Source organism: Motacilla alba, chromosome Z (genome assembly GCF_015832195.1).
Source record: "Motacilla alba alba isolate MOTALB_02 chromosome Z, Motacilla_alba_V1.0_pri, whole genome shotgun sequence".
In the NCBI taxonomy this organism is placed as follows: domain Eukaryota; kingdom Metazoa; phylum Chordata; class Aves; order Passeriformes; family Motacillidae; genus Motacilla; species Motacilla alba.
In genome coordinates, this window is record NC_052046.1 from 30,898,336 (window position 1) to 30,921,991 (window position 23,656).

The 23,656-nt window shown below is 40.0% G+C and overlaps 1 protein-coding gene across 8 annotated transcripts in view; it reads right to left on the bottom strand.

The window, feature by feature from the left end:
• The window catches only part of SEMA6A (semaphorin 6A), a 134,772-nt gene that overhangs the window by 72,696 nt on the left and 38,420 nt on the right, over positions 1-23,656 (bottom strand). For all 8 annotated transcript variants that reach the window (XM_038123859.1, XM_038123860.1, XM_038123858.1 and 5 more), the window contains exons 2-6: positions 10,849-10,986; positions 8,394-8,511; positions 3,032-3,092; positions 1,451-1,513; positions 503-604 (exon numbers count right to left, since the gene is read on the bottom strand). In XM_038123859.1, the coding sequence (XP_037979787.1) occupies positions 503-604; positions 1,451-1,513; positions 3,032-3,092; positions 8,394-8,511; positions 10,849-10,948 (444 nt within the window). In that variant the 5' untranslated portion in view covers positions 10,949-10,986. The remainder of the gene's footprint in view (positions 1-502; positions 605-1,450; positions 1,514-3,031; positions 3,093-8,393; positions 8,512-10,848; positions 10,987-23,656) is intronic.

Consider the following 23,656-nt stretch of genomic DNA (forward strand, 5'->3'; position numbering starts at 1 on the left):
ACAATGCCATAGGATCTCCACAGCATCCCTATCTGGGGGGCTCACAAGAAACTCAGGTTTTGCTTGCTATGTCCCCAGGGATCTTCAGAACTGGTTTTGTGATTAAGAACAGTAGAACAGAAATTTTAAAACATGCTACTCAGAAGTAACCCCCAATATTAGTCTATGACTTGATGTGAGTGTCAGCAACAAGCTGAGGAACTTTCTGAGGAGGGACTACAGCCCCAGGCAGGGATCTGAAGGACTCTGTACCTATGGGGGGCAATGCAAAGTGGCAATACTCTTGATGTGCAGGAGTTGCAAAGAACTAGGTACTCAGTCTGTGATTTTCTCAGAAATCCAATAGACATTGAACTCAGTAGCACTGAAACAAGTCAGGACAAATGTTTCAGAGTTGAGTGGTGCACAGGTGAAGGACAATCTCATGCTGCTGCCAGCATAGTCACAATAAATCCAACCAAAAGACAAGGCATAAGTGAAATTCTACAAACAGATTACATACCTTGTAGTTCCTGCAAGAAGGGTTGAACGCATTTGTTCCACAGATAAACAGTGTATCCTCATTTCTTTTTAGGAGAACCTTAATAAAGTTATGACATTCGTCCTGAAGAAAAATAATAAGAACTATTTCAACTACTGCGTTTTGAGTATCTGTTTTTATTTTTAAGCAGTCATATTTCACAGGTTTAAAATTAAATTGGCTGGTACCCAATGTGATACTCTAGCCTTATTTTGCCTATGTTTAACTAACAATCAGCAATTTGTAATTAATTTATATTCTAGTGGCTTAAAAATTATAAAGAGCTGAAGATAAAACATTCACATTGTAGCTCCTAGTTTACTGTTGCTGACAAAGGTGACTTATGTTTGAAAACTGTTGCTCTCCTGAAGAGCGAAAAATCTCATTTTGTCCCCTGTGCCGCTGTCAGACAGTGACATCACCACTATAATGTACTGGCATAAAGCTTCTGTAACTAGAAGGAGAAGTAGATGTAAAGAACCAAAAAATCTGCATCTAATCAAGTCTAATACTACTTGCGCCAGACATAGGTTATAGGAGAGTGAAAAGGATGTGAGAAACAGTCCTTCTACAGCCCCACATTCATGTTTTCTGATGCTTCACCTGAACTTCTCAGTAAATTCCCACAGGGGGATGGACAGCAGCACTTGGCTTTTGAAGCAATGGTAAGCAAAACTGGTAGACTAAGCATTGTGATCTGCTCAATGCCTTAAATATTTTGGGATATTGCTGTGGCTTCTGTCCTAATATTTTATCACATTCAAAGTGAACTATTTTTGCAAATTAAAGCCTTCAGTAAGTTGATGGAAAAAGTAATTACTGGTAAGAAGTGAATGGCACGATCCATTCCACACCACAGACAGCAGCCTGAGATAATAGTGATGCAACTAAACTGAAGGGGCAGTTGTAGAAGAAATGAAAATTGGCTACCTTATGTTTTCCCTTCATTCTGCATGTGTCTACATCAGCTTGTCTAGATTTCCATGTCAATTTCTGCAAGAATAAAGAAAGATATAAATTAGAACTCTGAGGTTTTTTACTTTTGATTTCAGAAGTAGAAGTCCCGTAGGGGAGACTAGCTTTCAAACATACATTTATTGAAAGTTTTCTGCACTCTTTCTCCATGATTAATTCACCACAACAATGAAAATTTGGTGATGTGGATCATTCATTTAACTTTGTTGTGCCTCCAGTTCATGAGACTGGAAATCCATCCCTCTTTCTTTGAAGCCTAAACTAAAAGAATTAAACAATAGGCCAAGTTTGAAAAATGTTTACTTTTCTTAAAAGTAGTAGACGTTCTCTTCTTTTAACTGATACTGCTCTACAAATCAGAATTATAATTTATGGACTATGAACCTTCACCGGATTCTAAATGAAATATACATTCTCAAAGACAGCATTTTAGATATGGAAAGAAATAAAATCCAGGTAATTCTTACCATGTCAATTCAGCTAACAAGCTCCAAGAGCTTTTCACCTGTCAGGACACTGCTGGCTTTATCTGCTAACACTGTTCCTTCAGAAGATTTACACCTAAATACCAGCCAGTTTTTTGGGTTTTTTTTTTGTTTGTTTGTTTTTTGAGACAAGTTTCAAAAATGGTCAAATGTGGAAGCCTTATTAATTATAATAAAACTTTTTTTAAAATCACATGGCCTAAGATGGCATCACCTTAGACATTATTGCCATGATAGTTCTGACAGTGTTCCTGATCAGTACACTGAGGCACTGTGCATTGGAGGGGTCCAAGCTGAAAGAGTAACCATGAATGTTCATTTCCATTGTAAGCTTGTGCCCTCACTCTTTGGTGAGTGAAAAAGCTCATTTTCACCACCATTCTTAGTTAAAATGAAGCACTGTCCCCTCCTCCAGTGGAATTCATCCAATGCCCAAATTTTTATTATCTTCTGTCAGAACAAGGCTGTGTTTAACATATGTTACACAACATGAACACAATGCAAAGGACCTGAAGGGAGACTATTTTCAGTATGTTCGTGCTACTATACAATGCAGTAACGCAGACAGAGCTTTTCTTTGTTTGAATGTAACTTCCCATGGAGATAATGTGAATACATCTACAAAGTGATGTTATAGTAAGATATTATTTAATCAGTGTTTGCACAAGTGAAAAAAAAAATTGTGCACGTGAAACTATGTAACTTGTTTATAATGACAGAAGTTTCGGTAGACTTAATTGGGATAGTATAGCTGTTATAGAAAACTGTCTATTCATATAAATGAATAGATGTTTGACAGATGTTACATAGGGGACCTCACCATATTTCAGTACAGATTGCTTATCAGCCCAGCTAAACTACTTATCAGAAATTTGCAGAGGACACGATTGCTATTCTAGCTCTCCACAAATATGATTAGGAATGCCATCTTACTTGCTTATTACAGTTTTACAGCAGTGATAGCAAGTTCTTTAAAACAATGTTATCATTCTATTTATTTGAACCTTGTTCTAGTGTCCTTGGTTTCTGGGTGATGATAAAAGCTACTTACTTTGCTAAAATAAATTTCTTCTGTATGTGATGTGTCCATATCAACAGTATAAATATGGTCCCTGTAAACAAAAGCAAAGAATACAAAGTCAAATGGAATAGTCAGACAGTTCATTTTCTATAAGAGAGCTATCTATCACAAGATCTTCTATAAGCTATTTCAAAAAAAATCAGAGATCTTACCAGAAGACATTTCTGGCAGCATCTCCTGCTTCTCCCACAAAACCATTTTCACATATAAACTGTTTGTCTTCCCATTACGAGAAAAAAAGGGAAGTGCTACAAAACTTCAAAGTAAGATTCTTTCCCAAAAGCAATTATCTGAACAAATGAGATATGGGAAAGTAGATGAGTCTCACATGATTTCTGCTCTCTCAGTCCTAGAGCAGATGCCACAATCTACTACGCGGATTTTTCTGTATCCTAAAATCAGACGCAATATCTTTTAGGCACCCTTTGCCAGATTCCTGGGCTAGATGTCACTGTGCCACATTGAGCCATTTGAAGTTTTTCCTTTTCCTTTTCCTTTTCCTTTTCCTTTTCCTTTTCCCTTTCCTTTCCTTTCCTTTCCTTTCCTTTCCTTTCCTTTCCTTTCCTTTCCTTTCCTTTCCTTTCCTTTCCTTTCCTTTCCTTTCCTTTCCTTTCCTTTCCTTTCCTTTCCTTTCCTTTCCTTTCCTTTCCTTTCCTTTCCTTTCCTTTCCTTTCCTTTCCTTTCCTTTCCTTTCCTTTCCTTTCCTTGTCTAACCTTAGCTGTTACAGTTTGACTGACAACATGTAGACAAAAGGCACAAAACTATTCCCAGAAATCATTCTTTTTTTCACACACTGCTGGCCAAACTAAACCATAAAATATTTCTCTGCAAAAAGTTCACACTTTTTTTTTTACATTTACTTTCCTATTTTCATGAGAACCTGTCCCTCTCTAAAATTAGCTACCAATCTCTTCTTAGAAAGAGGAAATAGACACAGCTAACCAGGTAAAGAGATATTTTTAGACATTCTCTTCCATGTAAGCTGAGAAAAAGGACAGCTCTGTATAGAACCCAAAAGCTGAAAAAACCCACCAACCCACAACGCTGTAGTAACCAGCACATCAAATTGGGAATGAGATATCATTTTTCCTTGAAATAAAATTGATTTTTTTTCAAGATGCAGAAAGCTGTGCAGCTGAAGTTTGATTCACAGCATTGGAGGGTCTGCTGAATGCAGAATACAGGCTCTTTCCATTTTAGAAATCCCGGCTCTCAAGGTTAGCTTCATATTTATTGGGTTTTGGGAAAGAGTACTAGTCACTTGAACTAAGGCAAACACAGAATTCTGCTACAACAGATATAAACAACACTTCTCTCAGGTGAAGAATAGAGGCAGTATTGTGGTAGGGAATCGGCTTTGAAAATTTGTCTCCTATGGAGCTTGAGGCTGTTTGCTTTGTAAGATGCCAAATCAAGGAATTGATGGGTTTTCTTCTCTTCCAGACTCTAAAACCAGAGCTGTCATTTACTTACAAGATTGGTTTAATACTTCAGTTTATTATTTGCCTGACTTCAGTGACAGAGCAGTGGTCAGGGTTGGTTCTGGAATAAAATTACCTATTAGCACAATATCAGCTTCATGGATTACGTCATGGTTCCCTTTTTATGTGCATTAGTCTTTATTGCTGTCACTCCTGCTATATAAAAGTGGGGGAAAAAAATCTCTTGAATTACAAATGAGGTGCGGGTGGACCTCTAAAACCCTTCTTCCAGCACAGCTCTTGATTTTATTCATCAGCCTCGCTTTCCAGAGGTTAAATTTTTTTTTCATTTTCAACAAGACAATTAGAAAATACAGCAGTGCTACTCAGAAAGAGCTGAGTTGTTTAGTTCCACCTCAACAAAACAATCTTTAGAGGACTTACTACCTGGTTCAAGGAACAGTTCAAATGAAACTCCAATGCTATGTTATGGGATTATTGGAAAGAAGGTTAGCATCAGGAAAATTACATATCATTTTCTCATGCCACTGATGAAGCACAATTGCTGACAGCGTCAGTAGAGAGTGAAAGAGCGGTCAAATTCGGGGGAGGGCTCCCTGATCACAGAAAACGTGGGATTGTCCTCACTCTCCTTTTCCCACTGCTGCCCAACTCCAACTTTCTACTAGCTGTGGTATGTGTACAGTTTACTGCTAATTAAGTTATTCTAACACAAATTTACTTAATCCTCGAGCTTCCGTTTTTTCCCACCTCCAGTCAGCAGAACTGAGTTTTGTTGCCATGGCATAATCTTGTCGAGGAAGGGAATTTAAATAATGCCACTGGCTGTGCACAACCCTTGGCACTTGGAGCATGGTTTGGAAACATGCAACTGCAAAGGAGGAGGGAGCCATCCTGTACCCCACTCCGTGCCTGTTTGGTTCACACACACACACACGGGGGGGGGGGGGGGGGGGGGGGGGCAGATAATGCGAACAAAAGCTGCCACTGCTGCCACTGCACAAGACAATGGGAGGAGGAGACACAGCAAACTTAGAAGGATGTGTGTTGCCAGGATGTGGGCCAGTGAGAGAGAGATGGGGAGGGAGTACCCTTCCCATGAGAAAAAAGATGACAGGGCTGGTCCTTAGCAAGCCTGTTCAGACAGTAAAGCTTTATGGCCTTTGACTGAGTTATTCTGATTTATATTGGCTGTGTATTTCTGTCTGATACAAAACTTTATTTGGTAATAGCTAATACAGGACTTGTGTATCCCATATGACAAAATAAGTAGTGGACTGAGAGAAATTTTGTTCTATGCCAGTTGATCATTAATAAAATGCAAGCAGTTCTCAAATCTGAGTTAGCCTTTCTGGTGGGCTGAAACTGCCTGCAAAAGTCAACACTGGATTTTCCAAAACAAGTAAACAAAAAAACTCCCCAGCCTAAACACAACAGCCCTAAAATAAAAACACTGACTATTTAACCATTTGTTTTGATTGTTTTTCAGATAATTGGGTAAAACATAAACTTAGGATTGCTATATTTCAATGCATTAAAAAAGCATGAAAGCAATATCTCATATAATAGCCCAAAGATTTATTTAGCTACAGTTTTCAATTAATCTTGTTACAAAAGTTTTTGGCAAACACATTTGCTTGTGTACAAATTTGCTTCCAATCTCTAGATTTACTACTGCCTTTGAAGGAAATGCAGTATTTGAATTACAAACTTTCATCCACACTAGATACTGAAGGATGACTCATTTTCCGAAGTTTGTTACTTAAAGATAAAAATTGCCTCTGAATTTCCACTTGTATCACATAGTCTTGTCAGTCCAGGAAGCCCATATTACTCAGTAACATGGAGGGGCGAAAGAATATGTCAAAGAGGTTTTGAGTTACTGAAGGGAAAAAAGTGTAGGAAGATTTTTTTCATGCCTATGTAAGTACAAAACAGATCAGGTCATTATTCTTTTTTGTAGGTCACAAAATCCTAGGACTACATAAGTACTCTAACTGTAGCAAGTTGTTTTACACAAATGAGGAAGAATGCATATTCACATCCTAGTACATGTTATCCCCCAAATATTAGCATTCTTCATATAATTCATGCACACAGTGGTTTCATATCCCAAAACTGTTCTCTGGGTTTTCCTGCTCTAATGCCAGTTGCTTGGGCACTGAGATTGACTCAGTTAGACTATCTCAGTCTGGGAACAAACTATGAAAACAGCAAAGCAAAATCTGCAAAGATGATTTACCACCATCTCACTGCAAATAATTTCCTAATTTAAAGGAAAACAAATAAGGAAAGCAAAGAGAGCTCAGTCATGAAAAGGAGGAAATCCTGCCACCACCTTTCAAACCTATTCAACCCTCAGCCCTGCCCCACTCATTATCCCACTAAAACCAGCAAAAATACCAATCTTGGAACTCAGGCAAAGCACAGGGCTTTTCCACTTGCCATGGGGCTGATCTCTCCTTGTGCCCTATGAGGACTACCACCACCACAGCTCCTGTGGAAGGATACTTGCTCTCTGCCTGGACTTGATGCAAGGTCTTGCTGTGAGAGCCCTGAGCTCTGCACCCAGACCCCATGAAGCGTGGGGTATGCAAGGAGCCTGCGATGCTGCAATTAGCCAGAGCAGCTGCCATGGCTGGGTAATGGAACAGGTGTGTCCTTCCAGCAGCCAGGGACATGATTCTGAAAGTGTCACTCAGTGACCGTGCTGGTGTAATGCAATTACCAATTATGTGGTGCTGCACGGAGATGGATGGGCAGCTTTCCTCCACAGGACACATCTGACCACCCAGGAGATAGGGAGTGGCTGTTTGAGAAGAAAGGCAGGCAGCTCCCAGAGGCTGCCAAGGGCTTTGCAGACAGGACTACAGGACTGGTGGTGAGAGGCTGCCTGTTCAGCAGCTGTTCCCCTTCACTCTTGGCCATCCCACCCACCACTTCTCCCATCTGCAGCAACAGCCTGGTTTTATGTGACACATGCAGAAAGGTGTGTATTTTTCCAATGGAGGACCAGAAAACAGGCAGGAAACAAGCTACTACTTGAGAGGCAGCTTGCAGGGAGGTCCCAAACAGGATCTGGGTCCAAGAGCTCATAAACTGGACTACCCACCCTTGCAAATCTGGACCACCCAGCCCTGCTAATCTGGAGCCATCTTGCACTCATTCTGCATCTCTCATGTAATTCCCACTCTAAGACCGTCAATCTTCTTTGCTAACAACAGGTAGGGATGTGAAGTGTTAATATTGTATCTCTGCCAGGTTGGCAGCAGTCTGATGGGTGTAGGCCCACTGAGGCTGACAGTGCAAGCTGAGCTAGGCAAACTGAATGGGTGGCTCTATGTGCAATTTTTATAAAAAGACGTGCTCATGTCTGCATAGTACAGCTCTCCAAAAAAGTCAAGACACTTAATTCAGTTAACCTTGAGGGAGCATGTTTAGTTTTTTTTCTTTGTTTTAAGATACCAAAACCATGCCTAAATCAGCAAAATTACATTCCAATAATTCTTACCAAAAATACATTTGTGCACAGAAGAATTATTCTCTAAAATTTGTCATTACTGGTGAGCACAAGTGGAATAAAAAGATGAGGGTGGAATTGCTTCTCCATGGAACTAAATTATATTTCTGTCAACTTCCCTCTTGCAGGTCTCAGAGGAAGGCAGAGGCATGTAGTCCTAAAGCACAGGCGTAACACATTGCAAAACTTTAGTTGATCATCTAGCAATGTTTTTAATATGTCTTACTAACAGGCTGCAAAGCTCTCTCTGAGTGCAAGACAATCCTAAAAATAATGTGTCCATCAGAGAAGAGCTCAGAATATTCCTTGTCTTCTCCTTGCTCCTCTTAAAGCAGTAAGAGAGGAGTGGTGAAGTAGGAGGCTACTGACCTAGCAGCAATGTAGAGGGTCCTGTTCATGACCATGACAAGCTGAATGTCCAGCCGGTGCCTCTGTGTGGTGTTCCGCCCTGGTTTGTGACCCACGAATACCGGATACTGTCTTGTATCTGTAGGAAGGAAAAAAATCAGCAGGGTCAAAAGAGAATAACAACCTGAAATGGTGCTAACATGAACACCATGGGGCCCAGCTATAGCCAAAACCCATGGTTTCTGTTCTGCCCTGGAAGCACAGACTGGGGCTAGAAGGCATGAGCACAAGACGCTGGAGAGTTCTTCAAGGTTACGGTGTCTGCAGCTGCAAAGGAGAAAGTCACCACCTTTGTAGAAGACAAAACTGCAAATTTTTTTAAGCATACATAAAGCTGTTCCGGAGCTCTTGGCACACAGGTACATGGCACTTTCTTGCAGTTTTCTTTCACTGCTTGGAGAGCTTAAATGCTTTCTCCTGGCTGCTAAAGCATGTTGATCAGGATGAAGCTGTTTCATAGTGGCCAGTCAATCACCACAATGACTGGACTGGTAGTGGCTAAAGCAAAAGGCTTGGCTCTTGTTTATTCAAACTGCCAGTTCCCTGGGTTTTCTACAGGACTCTACTGCTGTAGGGTTTTCCGAGAAATGGTGGGAAATCACCACTTGAACTTTATGAAGTGAAAGTCACTGCACATTATTTTGGCAACCAGTCTGATATTCCACTCCTTCTGGCAACTGGGCAGTAATACTGACTGGAATCCCAGTACTGAGCTTCTGCTATCAACAAGTCAGCTTCCCCCACTCCAGTTCTACCAGTCAGCAAGAGTACTGATTGTCTATTCCCTTTATTTTTTGGGGGTGAGAACTCAGCACACACAAGCTGTTCCACTGCTCCTCAGATGGGTGTACAACCTAACAGTGAACACTTCTGATCAAGGGCCACTTCACATTCATGTGTATCATATGACCATGACATCTAGGTGCACAAACAAGGAGCTAATTAAGTAAATAAAATGACAGAAGACAGGAGGAAGATAATCCTCTGATGAGCATTATCACAGCAAGTGATAATGTTGCAAATGAATGTTATACAGAGCTGACTAGCATCTAGCTATAGTCTTTCCCCATTAATATGCTTTCCCAGAAAACTGCAGCTCTTTGGGAAAGTCTATTTCTTCAGAAACTCATCGGCTGCTTTAGTATTTTCAGCTATTGTCTTCTAAGAGCATTGCAACTGTTAAGCTTGGTCAAAGTACTGGTTCACAGCATGGCTTCAGCAGAGCACCTCAAAGTGTCACATGCCACAAAGTTTGGTGATAAAACTGAATAGAAAAAGGAACTTCTCATCAAACCAGGTGCTGAGAACTCTTTAGGAAATAAATTAAGACACCAGGTAGGATTTCCATTCAGAAGGTTAATCCTTCTGATCATGTCCTACATGCAAAATGCCAAGTGTTATTGTCAGGCTGTTTTCTACTCAGTAATGTTTTCTCTGTAACTCATGGATCTAGAACAAACTAGGGACATTTATGTCCACTACAGCATGCCATGCTGCAGAGGAAAAATCATCCCATGTTCTATTTCTCTAAAAACATCAAGTATGGCAAATTTTTCTAGGAATGATTAGCACTGCCCTTCTGGAGGGTGAAAATGTTGGTGCTGAAGTGGCCACACTAGCCATGTTTCACCTGGGGTTGCTTCAGAGCAGTTCTTCCCTGTTGTTGTACCTCAGAAGTCTATTAGCATTTGCAGCACATCAGGTGTGCCCTGGAGTTTTGTCTTTCAGAATAATGTTATACAGGACAGACAAGTTTTTGCACAGTAAACGTGGACAGTTTTAAAACCAAATTCCTGAACAAAAAAAGAATTGAACAGAAGCCTGCTCTTGGCTGACTTGCTACTCCCTGGTATACTTTTAGGGGCCCAGATGCTAAAGACTTTCTTATAAACATCTGAAACTTTGGGACTTTGAAGAATTTTCATTGCCATTATCACAATTGAGATGAGGCATATGTGAAAGAATCAGTTAAGTCAAGCCTCACATCCACTGTAAGACACACAGAAAGCTCTCCACCTGTTTATCCAGCAGATCTCAGTATGCAGCTGTTGGTGTTACACTAGATTTTGGAGAGTTTGCCAATCTCTACTGGTAAAAAAGGTATGAACTTCTGTCATACAAGATTCTTTGTCTTGATTTGGTTTTTAGCTTCAATTCCATCTTAGGAAAAAAATGCCTAACGCTCAAGCAAAATCCATTTGAGCTTAAAGAAGTTCAATTATTTGTATTAGATTAACAAATAATAAGACCATGTCAAAAAATCATGTTCCTATATTAGAACATGAGAATGTAAATTGGCTGATATGGGAGAAATCAAGAAAAAAACCCACTTTTTCCACTGCAACTGTTTTTGAGTAGTGTTGCTTTCAAGTCCCTGATCAGTACTACATGAAGTCCTCTAGCCCCTTATACTTACAGTTGCCATGCGAAATACTGATGGGCTCAGAATCTTCTGGGAAACCAGCCCCAGCAAAGTGTAGCAGTGTGAAATATAGCAGCAAGGCTTCTGACCTCATAGTAGTTCAGCTGTGAGGCTTCACTTCTTCACTTCACCCTGTGGAAGACAAACAAGAGTTTAAGCACCTTCAGGTGGATCAGAGCTTTAAAGAGTCTGTGGAAAGTGGAGGAAGCTTTTCTCCTCAGGCCTCTCACTCTACCTGAGGAGGCATGCTGTGTTTCCAAGCAGAAACTGCCCTGCAAAGCCAGTTATTCTTCACCTCATACCCTAGCAGGGCTACATCTTGCTTGAGGATAGACTTAAGGACCTGTGTGTTACAAAACATTTTCTGCCTCTGATGCTTATATGTAATAAAGACGCTTCATCTCCTGCACTGATCAACACCTGACAAGAGTTTTCCAAGAAATATTTTATTTTCCCCTTCTTTGGTTTACATAATTAAATGATGACACAATGACACACACCATAAATAAATAATAAAAAACCTCACCCTACATTATTCTGGTTAAAAAGAGATTAAGAATTATACTACTGGACTGTTTCATACCCTGCAGAGTGGTGAATCAAGTGAAGAAACACTGAGAGAGCTTGATGGAGCATTCAGAACATGTCATTGGGCTTTGCCACAAAAATACGTACCCATAAATTTAGGCGTCATAAAACCAATACTCTAACTTGTGATAAAATAAGGAAGAAAAGAACTGTCTAAATCCTGCAATTTTTCCCCCATGTTTCACTAATGCATTCATTCATTCATTCATTCATTCACTCAGATTTCATGTACAAAAATATCCCTAAATCTTTAAGATAAAAGGAACTACAGAGGCCTTTGGATACAGTCAAAAAACCCAGCACATAATACAGTAAATACTTCATAATTCCCAGGCAAATTTCACAAAGACATTGATCTGTAGGGGAAATGAGTGCGAAAGTGGGGTTTTCTTTTCATCCCTTCCAGAGTTTCAAACCTTTGATGCTGCCTGCCAAAGATTCCTTTTGAACAAAGCTATTTTACAGTGGTCTATCAGTCATTCAAGATTTATGGGCAGAAAGTCAAACTTCATAACCTACATAGTCTTTGAAACTTAATTTGGCAAACAAAGTGCTAGCTTGCCCTTCTGCAGCACTATTTAATATTAGATACCTGTGTCTCCTTTCTTGATGCCAAAAAAAGCATTAGCAAGTCTTAAACATTGGATTCCTCATTTTTTAACCAATAGAAAAGTGTCATAATGATTAATTTGCCTCATCAGATATTTGCTTTCAAATAAAATTTCAGTTGCTATAAATGGTTTGGAGTGGGGGATCTGTTGCAGGGTGATAGAGTCCATAAGGACTGTTGATTTATTACACTCTCTGTGTTAGTCTATTGTTATTTCAACACAAAAATTAGAATTTTGGCTGATTCTCTATTTCTATTAGCAAAATAACTGAGAGACCAAGTTAGACCAAGAATAGGAAAAAAGAATAATGTAAGGCTGTGACTGACAACTGAACAAAGTTTCAGATAGATGGTGAAGGATAAAAATAGCAAAAATAAATGCAATACAATGCAGACACTGTCTATTATAACTTATAGGAGAATGCATACTAAAAGATAGTACATACAAGCCCCAACAGACGTATTTCCATCTAGCTCTGGTTAAGCCAATTGCTCTGTATGATTACTAGACACAGCTATGTCTGCCTGCAGACACTTTCTTTATGCATTTCCTCCATTTGTCCTTCTAGTCACCTCTTACATTTTCTCTGGACTGTTAGCTCTCTGGGGTAGAACCTGTTTCTTTCTATTTGGTGTCATTCGGGGCTCTTTGGAATGTCCAAAGAGGAAATAAGCAGCAGAAGTAAATAGCAGGCTTGGAAAAACAGTTTCCCTCTAAAAGTTATAATTAAAAGCAATACATACACATTAAAGGGGCTAATTCCTCTATCTCTATGCAATTTTTCAAAATGTCACTTTGCTGGGTTAAAAATTTTCCCTTTGTAAGTACACAGCAAAATGGCAAAATTCCTTACTACACAAATTGATTGAAATTATTTTCTCTTTGAAATTGGTACAATCCAATGTACAAACCTTTTCTGAAATGTACATGAGGAACAACAGTTTAATGGGGAAAACTGAGGAAGCAATCCAATTCTTCCACTTACACTGTAATAATCTACAGTGTCAGTCTGCAGGCTAACAATCCAAGCCTCTTGGCTCACAGTGAGACTCCAAAGCATAAGAATAGCTGCTTTCTGTTACTCTCTATCATCATAAAATCCACTATCTAACAATATGTGTGCTGTGAGGAAAGCACCACAGTACTGCAGACACAGCTCTGCCACTCCCCTTTAGAGCCTGAAAAACTTGTTCTGCACCATCAGCCTCCAATTCTCATTCAGACTTGTGTACTGCTCTGCGTACATCTGCATGGGAGACAGCTTCCAGGAAAATGAACAAGGCCCAGCATGCATACTTTGTGATTTCATGCACATGCTCTTGGGCCAGATCTGCTTTCTTTTACCTGGGAAAAAAACCAAACCGACAAATGAACTGACATGGATTGGTAGGTTTATATGAAATTCTCCCTCCTTCTTTCGGGGATTCTTCTGGGGAAGAAAAGAGGGAGAAGAGAGGAAAAAAGTATAATTCTCTGTTGCTCTGATGCCAACATTGTCATTCAAATTCACCAAATGTGTATGCAAAATATCTGCCTTACATGTCAATAATTCAAGTGGACTACATGTGTATCAGTGTCTGTGCCAATAAATTAGCACCGAGGAGGACTAAATTGCATCCAAAGGCAGCTTTTTTCCAGAGGTAATTATTCAAACATATTGTCACTTTTGCAGTTCTTACAATGGCAGAAAGAGCCCTACTGTTTCGGTGGAATTTCAGAAAAGTGCTGATTCAAGAAGGTCACACTTATTTTTAGGACAATTTTCACCGTGGTTGGGCCCCTGGGATTGATGCAAATGTTCTCACTCGCAACTGTGCTGAAACTACTTTTGTTCAAAAGTGCTTGTGAACACAGTGTCTGATGAAGACGAGTAGCTAGACAGTGATGCCAAGTGAGTACAGCACTGTTTCAAAATAAAAGTTTTGCAAACATTAATGAAGAGCTCTCCATCTTTCATGCAGAGATCTGAACTGCAATTCAATCTGGCCTGCACTAAGCCATAATGTTTGAGAGAGAACTGGGTCTGAAAACTCCAGTTCTCCTGATTCAAAACATTGTAGCTCTTGTTAAAGGAAGCTACTGGTGACAAGAGTGAACCTTGGTGGTCCTTTATTATCAAGCATGCTATTAAATACAGCCCTACAAATATTTAAGGGAATGTTTTATAGTCTATGTCTAGTCCAGTGATTTGTAGCCATCAAACTGGCACAGTAGATTAGATTTCTTCCAAGATTTTTTTAAAAACCCAAAATAATTTGCTTTTTGCTTTCCTAAACCAAAGAATATAAGAATGTTTTGGAACATACATTGGTGCTCTGATTCTTCTTTCTGAATCTGATGTTTCAAATACCTATGTAAGACATCTTGTTATGGCCGCTTATGTGTTCTCTCCTTTTTGTTGTACTATAATTACATATAAACAAACCACATGATCTCTTAAAGTATATAGAAATCACAGTTTTGCCTTCTGAGGTGGAATAGATTTCTCTGTTTGTACACTTCAGCCCAAAGATGAATCACTTCTAAGTAGGATGTTTGAATACTAATACAAGATAATTGCTATTACTGTTATTTTTACTTAGTCAAAGCCTATGTATGCATATACATATACATATACATATACATATACATATACATATACATATACATATACATATGCATATATGTATAAATATACATAATCACCCACATATACATGCTTGACATAGAATCATTTACTTTTGTAAAATTCATGCTGTTGGCATGAAGGAGTTTCTGAAGCCAAGAAAGTAATGATCATTTCAAAACAAAGAGAAAAATCTAATTTTACTTTGCCAAGTTCTTTCCACAATGACTACCCATGGCTATTCAAGCTAACAAGGAGCTACCATGATGAGCTTTGCTTTTCACTGTCTGATATTTTTACCATTTACAACAGTCTGCATGGAAATGCATATAGAATATCTGCTTGGCAAAGGAAAGAATTATGTGGCTCCTGCCACAATACCCTAGTAGGCAGTTTATGTTATCTACAGCATGTTTGTTCCAGAAGGGTTGCACAATCCAATGAAAAATCTGAATGGAAAAGAGACCTTCCTGGTAAACTCCATAAAAGCGCGAGGGCAGATTTCATCCTGATAACAAATTCAACAGCAACAGCAATGACTGCAAAGGCACATCTCTAATGAAAGGGATGCTCTTCCATGTTAGAAAACCTCCCATCTTGTTGCTTCAACCTCACTGTTCATTCAGCTAATCCCAGCATAACTCCAAGAAAAATTAAAGTATGCAACCATGTCAGAATTTTCCCATGGCACAGTAAGACTGCTCTATAATGAATAGATCTTGTTATATTCATTTATTACAAAACATCTTTCTACCATGATGGGTTGTGTTCACACACAACAGCTGCACTTCGATCCACAAATTATTAAGCTTAATGTGAGAATCACCGGACAAAATTCCATGGTCCATGTTATGCCTGAAGCAAGGCCAAAAACCTACTGGCCCTAAAAATCTGTGACTGTCTTCAACAAACTCTTTCATTTCTACAAATATGTATAAATTATTTGTTCTTCAAAAAGACAGTCCAGCAAGAAAAAATAGCATTTAACCAAATGTCGAGGAAACTATAAAGTAAAGCTGGATGAATCTGAACTACTGCATAAGGTACAATGCACAACAGGAAAGCAGCAGCCTACATGAACTGGTCCTGGAAATGCTCAGCTAATAGCCCTTAGAATCATAACCAGCAAAAGCAAAAGTACCATTAAAAAGCAGGGAAGAAACTGATTTGAGTTTCATAACAGATGCTGAAAGATTGGAGATTCTTCTGTGGTAAGAGCTTTAAAGGCACACAGGTGATTTAGGAGCCCAAGTACTACCCCAGTGTCTCATCAAAAGAGACTCACAGAGCAAGCTCTGCCCTTACATAAAAAGCATGTATTGATCTACACAGCCATGCCTTGCTGTGCTGAAGGCAGAGCACAGAAACTAGGTGGCCGACCTGCCTGCTGTTCTCTGCTATGGTACAGATTTGCCATGAGATATTCGTAAACATCCTTCAAGTCCCTTGGCTAAATTTAAATTCGTTTAATTTTCTTTTAGAAATCTCTGAGTGGAAAACACCATCACTGCTATTTACCTTTTTAAATTCACAGTTTCTAGAAAGTGAAACACAAGCATTCCATGCAAGTCAGAGGAAGGAATTAGGAATAATGCAACAACAAAAACAAAAGAGAGGAATACAACCTGATGGCTGCAGCTCCAAGAGAATGAGGAAAGTTAGGCTGGCACCAGCAGAGCTGTTCAGGAGAGCATCTTTTGTCTATGTCTGTCTGTGTGGTGTGTTAGCTGCTCAGTCACCTCGCATGGCTGCACCAGGCAGCAGAAGGGCTCATGCAAAATGCCTGGTCTGAGTGGTGCCAAGGGGATCAGACAGATGTGAGTGAACAGAAGCTCAGCAGGTGCTTGGGAAGCTCAGGAGAGATGAGACACAAGTGGCGATCAGCAAGATGCAGCATGGGGCGCCAGACACTGCAACTGAATTGCCAATGGCAGGGCAGTGCCTGGGATGGACAGCTTTCTCAGCCATGCTGTCCTTTCTCTACCAATTGCTGCTCAGTCACCTGAATGGTGGTGCAGGTGGCTACAGAGACTCAATGCCAGCTCCATGCCTATCATCACTACCAACTCCCAACATCTTTTTGTGACTGATGGTGCAGCCAACATTCATCTTTCCTCTCCTGCTCTGCTCCTGCTGTCTCTACAGCTGGCCATACATTTCATGTGGCCAAAAAAGCACTCTTGCACTCCAGGTAGCTGGTGCTTATGCCAGAGAGACTCGAGCATGAAGGCATTGGGGTAATCACCTGTACTCCTTCAGATCTCATGGTAACAAGGGGTTGCTCCTGAGCACTGGCGAGGGGAGAGAGGCAGTGCCCAAGGGACGCCCACACCTGTCTGGCAGCACTGCGGAACAGCCCTAAATTACGTGTGTGAAGCACCACTCTCTCTCATTTGTGCGTATCAAAAAGTTCTCCCTGACTATAAGAGGGCTGCATGGGTGCCCTCTGTTGTACATGCTTTAGTAGCATTTTAATTGGATTCAGAACTGCTTACTCATTGCCCAGCTGCTGTGGGCTGCATGCCAGGCATGACGATCAGGCCCAAGGGAAAGACACCAATAAGAGCAATTTTGCCTCATATAGTAAGCAACAGTACCTACCTTCATTAAAAAGAATAGTATGAACTTCATTACTAGTTCAATAAAACACAGATACACGAGCCATGCAGATTTTCTCACAAAGACTTGCAAAAATGCATCTAAAATAAAATTTCTGCCCCAACACAAAGTATTTTCATGCAAGTTTCAGCGGTAATTTTTTTTTTTCATTCAGGTTTATGTAAACCTGAATCTATACCAACTTTTCTCTCCCCTCATTTGCACCTTTACAAGGCCATACCTCACACAATAATGCCACCAAAGTTATGTGGCATCACTACCTCCTGCCTCAGTAAGCGATAAACAGAAAAAATCTGGACAACCCCCAGGCAGCAGTGATGAGCCTCAGCCTGTCGAATGGGAGTAGCAGGTGTCAAGTCAGTAGGCAAAACTCAGCATGCTTAATGCTGGCAACCTGTCCTGTCAAGATCCACATTGCTGCTCCCTCCAGTGCATCCCAAAAAGAAAACGCAAAGAACAAATGGAGGCCTAACTAAAAGAAACCCTCTTCTGACCTGAGTGAGACATCTCTATGACTGCAGTGTTAATAGGATACTGCTGTTCAGAGGGGAAACAGTCAGAAGGAAGATGAACATCTCCCAGATGGAATTAGAAGCATCTCAGGCCTATCGATTTTGGTTGTAACCTTTACTGTAAACAGTCCACAGGGGCCTCATCAGCCACCTGTTCAGTGATATTTGCATTGAAATATAGAGCCAACGCAAATGAGAAAATGGCCACAGTTCCTTGCTAAAGCATCTGCTCTAGCAAGATGCATCTATCTGTGCATCACAGTTACAGGTTTTAAAGGAAAGGGTAATGCAGTGGCACTAGCTCTCTCACATGGCTCTGAAATAACAAATGCTCCATTTGTCATGATGTTGATGGTGGTGGTAGTGATATTATATCATGCAATATTTCACTTTCTAATAATTGCTCAGTTTTATACTGAAATCAGGCTTGCCAAAACTGGGAGGAAAGCCATCTGTGCCTGGAGGACGACTGCCAGAAACATTTGCAATTTTATTTTGGGGTTATAAACCTGCAGAATGGAACAAAGGCAATGCCTAAAAAACTTCTTTCACTCAACACCCCCAGACCTAACTCTGGAACAGCTTGGTCAGTCATTACAAAGATGTCTTTCTTATTTTTAAAAGTCTCACTTATTTAAGAGATAAAAATAGCTCTATTGATTGTGGGACTTCAGCAAAACTCTGTCAAGATTCTGAATTGATTTGAGAGCTAAATGTAGCAATCACTGCCTTTTGAAAGGAGAGAACACCATCTCTTATATATACTTTGCTGTTTCATCTCGGCATGCTTAACAGAAAACAGCTACACTCCCAGCAACACCATTACTCTCTCCAACACTCATTTTGCCTGGGAAATATCAGTGCCAGTCAACTGACCTTCTATTCCCTCATCTGATAGATGGAATAAAAATTTTGTAGCTGCAGGTGACCCAAAGACATAATGGGAGAAAAATGTGTCCTTCCTTTGTTTTCTTCAACTTTTGGACAGCAAAGGTAAAACACCAAGTCTGGTATGTTTTCACAACACCATTTACAAATGTCACTGATTAGAAGTTAGACACAGCCCAGCAGGCATTGTCTCAGCTGCTGCATGAACACTGCAAGGGTATGCAGAGATTGGACAAGGGGAAATATCTTCAGACTGGGAGGGTGCTGAGGCACTGAAATAAGTTGCCCAAAGAAATTGTGGAGGTTCCATTGCTGGAAGTGCTCAGTGACAGGCTGGATGGTCCTTTGAGCAACCCGGTCTAGCAGAAGGTGTTGAAAATAGACAATCTTTAAGGTCCCTTCCAACCTAAACTTTCATGATTCTGTGATTTTAATATCTCCATGTTTAAAGCTTGGTGTAATCACAAATAACTCTCCTTTGTTTTTTGTTAATGCAAGAAACACTTAAGCACTTAAATATGAGCCCCAGCTGTATTGTTCAGGATATTTGTCCAATTCACTTGAAATTGAAGTGTCCATGTTTTAATGTGATGAAACAGTAGAAAACACAAATCATCACATTTAAGTCAGCTCTTAACCAGAGCACATTGCTTAGCTGTTGTGCAATATAGCCAGTTCTGCCTCTAAATCCATTTACGCAAAAATAAACTCATTAACCTGCCTTGGAGAGAAACAGAAAATCTTGTCAGATTATTTTTTCAAATGGCAACCCATCAACTTTGTCTTGAAGTGGTTTGACACCACAGTAAACGACATAACTACCCTTAAACGTGAATGAAATCTATTGTAGCACTTCAAATACTTCAAAGCCATTACTATTTACATGATAATAACTCCAGCAGTGGACAACACACTACCTGAAAGTGACAGTCACCACTGCAGAGTGCACCAATTGCTCCACACTGCAACAGTTTAGTCATGGCAGGAGAACTCAGGCCAAATCTCAGCATCGTATGCTGGGCAGGGATGCTCAGCACAAGGACACAGTGTGGACAAGCAATTTGAGTTATGATAGACAGAAAAGAAGGGAAAGGCTTTTTCTTCTGGAAACCTGGCAAAGTCTTCAAGAAAAATTATGTTTGTCCCTGATGGATTAAAAAAAACCCAAAAAAATCAGATAAGAAAAGAGTTCTCTATATGTACTTATAATTTTAGCTCCTAATTTGTTTATGAATTAGTTATGTCAAGTTTCTCTATACCTTACAGAAAAGTATGAAAGAAAAGCATGAAATAGACTAGTACAAAAATGCAAAATGTCCAAAAATGAAGGATGTCCACAAAACCAATGTAATCCCTACAGGAAAATATTTAAAGAGCTGTGGATAGACACAGGTAGAAGGAAAAACCAGAAGACTATGAGTACTAAGAAAACAAAAATTATCTGAGTACATTGCCACTCAGCACCACCTCTGAAATGTCTCTCCTTCAGACAAGCATCCACTCCTGTGTGCCCATATAGTGACAGATATTCACTCAAATTTCAAAGGCTCAGATCACAGGAAAGGTTTTTCTGTTGAAACTTTAGAGCAATTTCATAGATCTCTATCCTTCATGATTACTTTTCATTGCCAATGTTTTTTTTTTCTGGTATTTTTAGAAGGTTTAAAAGAATAAAATAAATCTGACTCTGAGACAGAAAATCTATGTACTTTGTTTTTCCTCTGAGATGAGCACGATGCTTACAACAATCCTAGACTGTAGCATCTGCAGATTGCTAATAATTGCTAGCTGCAAGTGGAGGACTCTGAGCTTTGCTCTGTCTAGATTTATACCAAATAAATTCCTAAATTTTAAATCACATAAAGTCCAAGCATCCTTATGGACAAGTTAATACTAGAAAGTACCCTATCCTCAAAAATACCCTTTGAGTAAGGAGTTCACCTCAATATGCCAACATGACATATTTTCCACTCTCCTCTTCATTCCACCACTTCACAGTTATGAAGAAGACAGAAGGCATAGCAAGAAGTCAACAGATCCTAAGAAATACACTATTTTCAGGACAGTGCTCAGACAAATGGTACTGTATGTTAACCTGGGCATAAGGTTAATTAGTGTAATTCAGTGCATTTTAAGGGAAAATGCTAAATGCAGATATAATCAATAAATCTCTGAATATAAAAATCGCAATTCCTGTAACTAATAGAATAGTTCAAGATAATTTTAATTACTGAGGGTATATTATTGAGAGGAAACATCACATATCTGATGTAATTGCATGGGCAAACTTAAAATTGAGGTGGTGTGGGTCAGAAAAAGCAAGAAAAGCAATTATAGTTAGAGTAAGCTGAGTCCCTGCACCACAGAAATACACTACTGACACACATTCACCCACATACTGAAGAATACAAGTGTCCTTACACATTTGTTCACACCTGCTTCTTAGCGCAGCGTGAGGGAAGTAGAGCAGCATAGAAAAGGAAGTCAAAGCAGCACTGACAAATGTCTGTAGTACAAGTTACAAAAGCAGGAGCTCTGTTATTATTTGCTTTGCTTCTTTGGACAAGCTGTGGAGAAAAAGGTTCTGTGTAGCAAGAGAGAACAAGCCCACTGAGTATGACTGCCTGAATGGGGCATGATGGATGAGCTTCCTTGCAGATAGGAAAAGGCTCTAATCCATTCTCCGGCTCATTGCTAGAGCGAGGCAAAGTCATTCTCTTCTTCTGCGGGAAATAACCTCTGCCTTTTCGATACCACGTGCAGGGTTTTGCAAAGGACAATCCAGACTGTCACACAGATGAGACTGCAGGCTGTTTCCAGGTCCCACACTAGGGCAGGCTCAGCTATGCAGCCCAAAGCCCTGAAGCAAGACAAAGATGTTTCTATATTGCTTGTGCTTCCTATGGCTATTTTAGGAATGATTGCATGCATTCAGGTTCCAACAATGAATAATGAGAGACACAGGAAGAGAAGTCATTTTCACTGCACCAGCGCTCAGCCAATGACTGAAACTGAAACTGAAACACTTCTAATACTCCAAATAATTTTCTGGAACTGAAAAAACCTACTCTGTGTGTAACAGACAGACTTCAAGCATCATCCCAGCAATGAAATAACATCCATCAGCATCAGGATGGAAGGACCCTTGCTCTGGCAACTGATGAAAGTTTTACTCTGACCAAAATACCAAGGCTTTCTCAGACAACCAAGGACCTGTTCCCAAATCTCCTTCTCCCCCACACCCTGCACCTTCAGCCTGTAATGGTGGTTGACACAGGAAAAGCAATGATTCATTAGCTGACTGCATCTAAGTGAATTCAGCAAAACTGCTTCATGAGTAGTAACACACAGTTAATGGTTTTTATCAAGTCTGCAGGTGTTTTTTAACCCCAATGAATCTTTCCTGGCTTTTCCAACAGAACCGAAATTCCTGTGCAGGAACAAGGATGATGACTGCATAGCTGACAAACTATTGCTGTTATTTCTTACTCTGCAGCTCTGCTGCTTATGTGATTTATATCAAATGCTGCAGAGAGAGCTTCCACTAACTGTAGGTTGGCCTCCATAATGTGGACGTTGAACTGATCAGCTGCCAGGAGCTGATCTACAGCCAAGACCCAAATTCCTGCCAGCATTTAGAAAGAAAAAAATGCACAAAAAACATTCGCCCAGAGAATCATATTACTTTTGCACGAGACTTAACGCTGTATGCACAGACTGTGCCAAAGTCACCAGAAAAGTGTGAGGAGATCCAGGCAGGCATTGAGGTGCAATGTTCTCAGCTGGACTCCAAATTATCTTTCCCCCACCCATGCCCACAAGCATGACCCATGCCTTACAGGCTGTGCTTCCCTGCACAGGCACAGAGCAGCGGCTCTCCAGCTCGCAGCACAGTCACACAGCAGTTACAACTAAAGGGCATTGGCTTGTTTATGTTTGCGCCCGTGAAAGTGCTGACACTGACATCTGCTAGATTGTGGAGCACTGATTCCCGCTGGACTTCAGAAAGACCTGTAGCTGCTTTACAGCTTGTACCATCTGCATCAGCTCATGCATGAGGTTGCTTTACCTATTTATAAGCCTTCCAGTTATAGAGAATTACATCTATTTAACACTTTCGCTTTCACATAAGGGTACACATATGTGGATGAGGACTCAGTTAACTGAGGACTCTGCTAACTTTACATGGGTTTTGGGCAAAGTCTCCCATCTAATGTTAGGAAATGGAAATAACCACATCCAAATTTCCTATGGAATTTGACTTTATATTTAATCTTTTAAAATAAACTATTTTTCTTTTGGTTTGCATTCTTACTTGACTAGAGAAAGCAAAGGAGATAGTCTTGATCATGTTCTACTGTTTTTCTTTTTGTTAACATTTTCCTGTGAGTAATCCAAAACAGATTTTTTTTTTCGGTGGTAAACATCATTACACCACCTTGAAGTAGAAGAGATTCTTTGCATGAGGGCCCCTATATTTAACATACGCTTATGGAAAAGTCAATTTTACAGTGTCTATGACCATACATACTCACAACTTCTGGTATCCTGAACAACATCATCAATAATGCCAAAAAAGTGTACTACAATGGCCCAATAATAATAGATGTTTTGGAAAGTCTTCTCTCAATGACTTGCTGCAACAAAGAGATCTGAAGAATATATTTTCAGGCATTTCTCCTCTTCTGATGGAAAAATGTATCTTTGAAAAAAAGCACTTAAACTACAAAATCTTTTCTGGAAGCTCTGAAGGATCCTGTTACCTGACATCTTGGGGCTGTTAGCACCAGCTTTTCCTAGGCACCAGCCACAGAGGTACCTTGATGAGACAGACCAGAGCTTCTAAATGCTTTGACAAAACTTTCAGAAAGGAGAAAGACCTTTACTTAGTTCACTTACCAGCAAGAATACTTCCTGCATGTGAAGTCAGAAAAGTCCAGCCACAAAACAAACAGCACTCTGAGAACATGCCAACCATA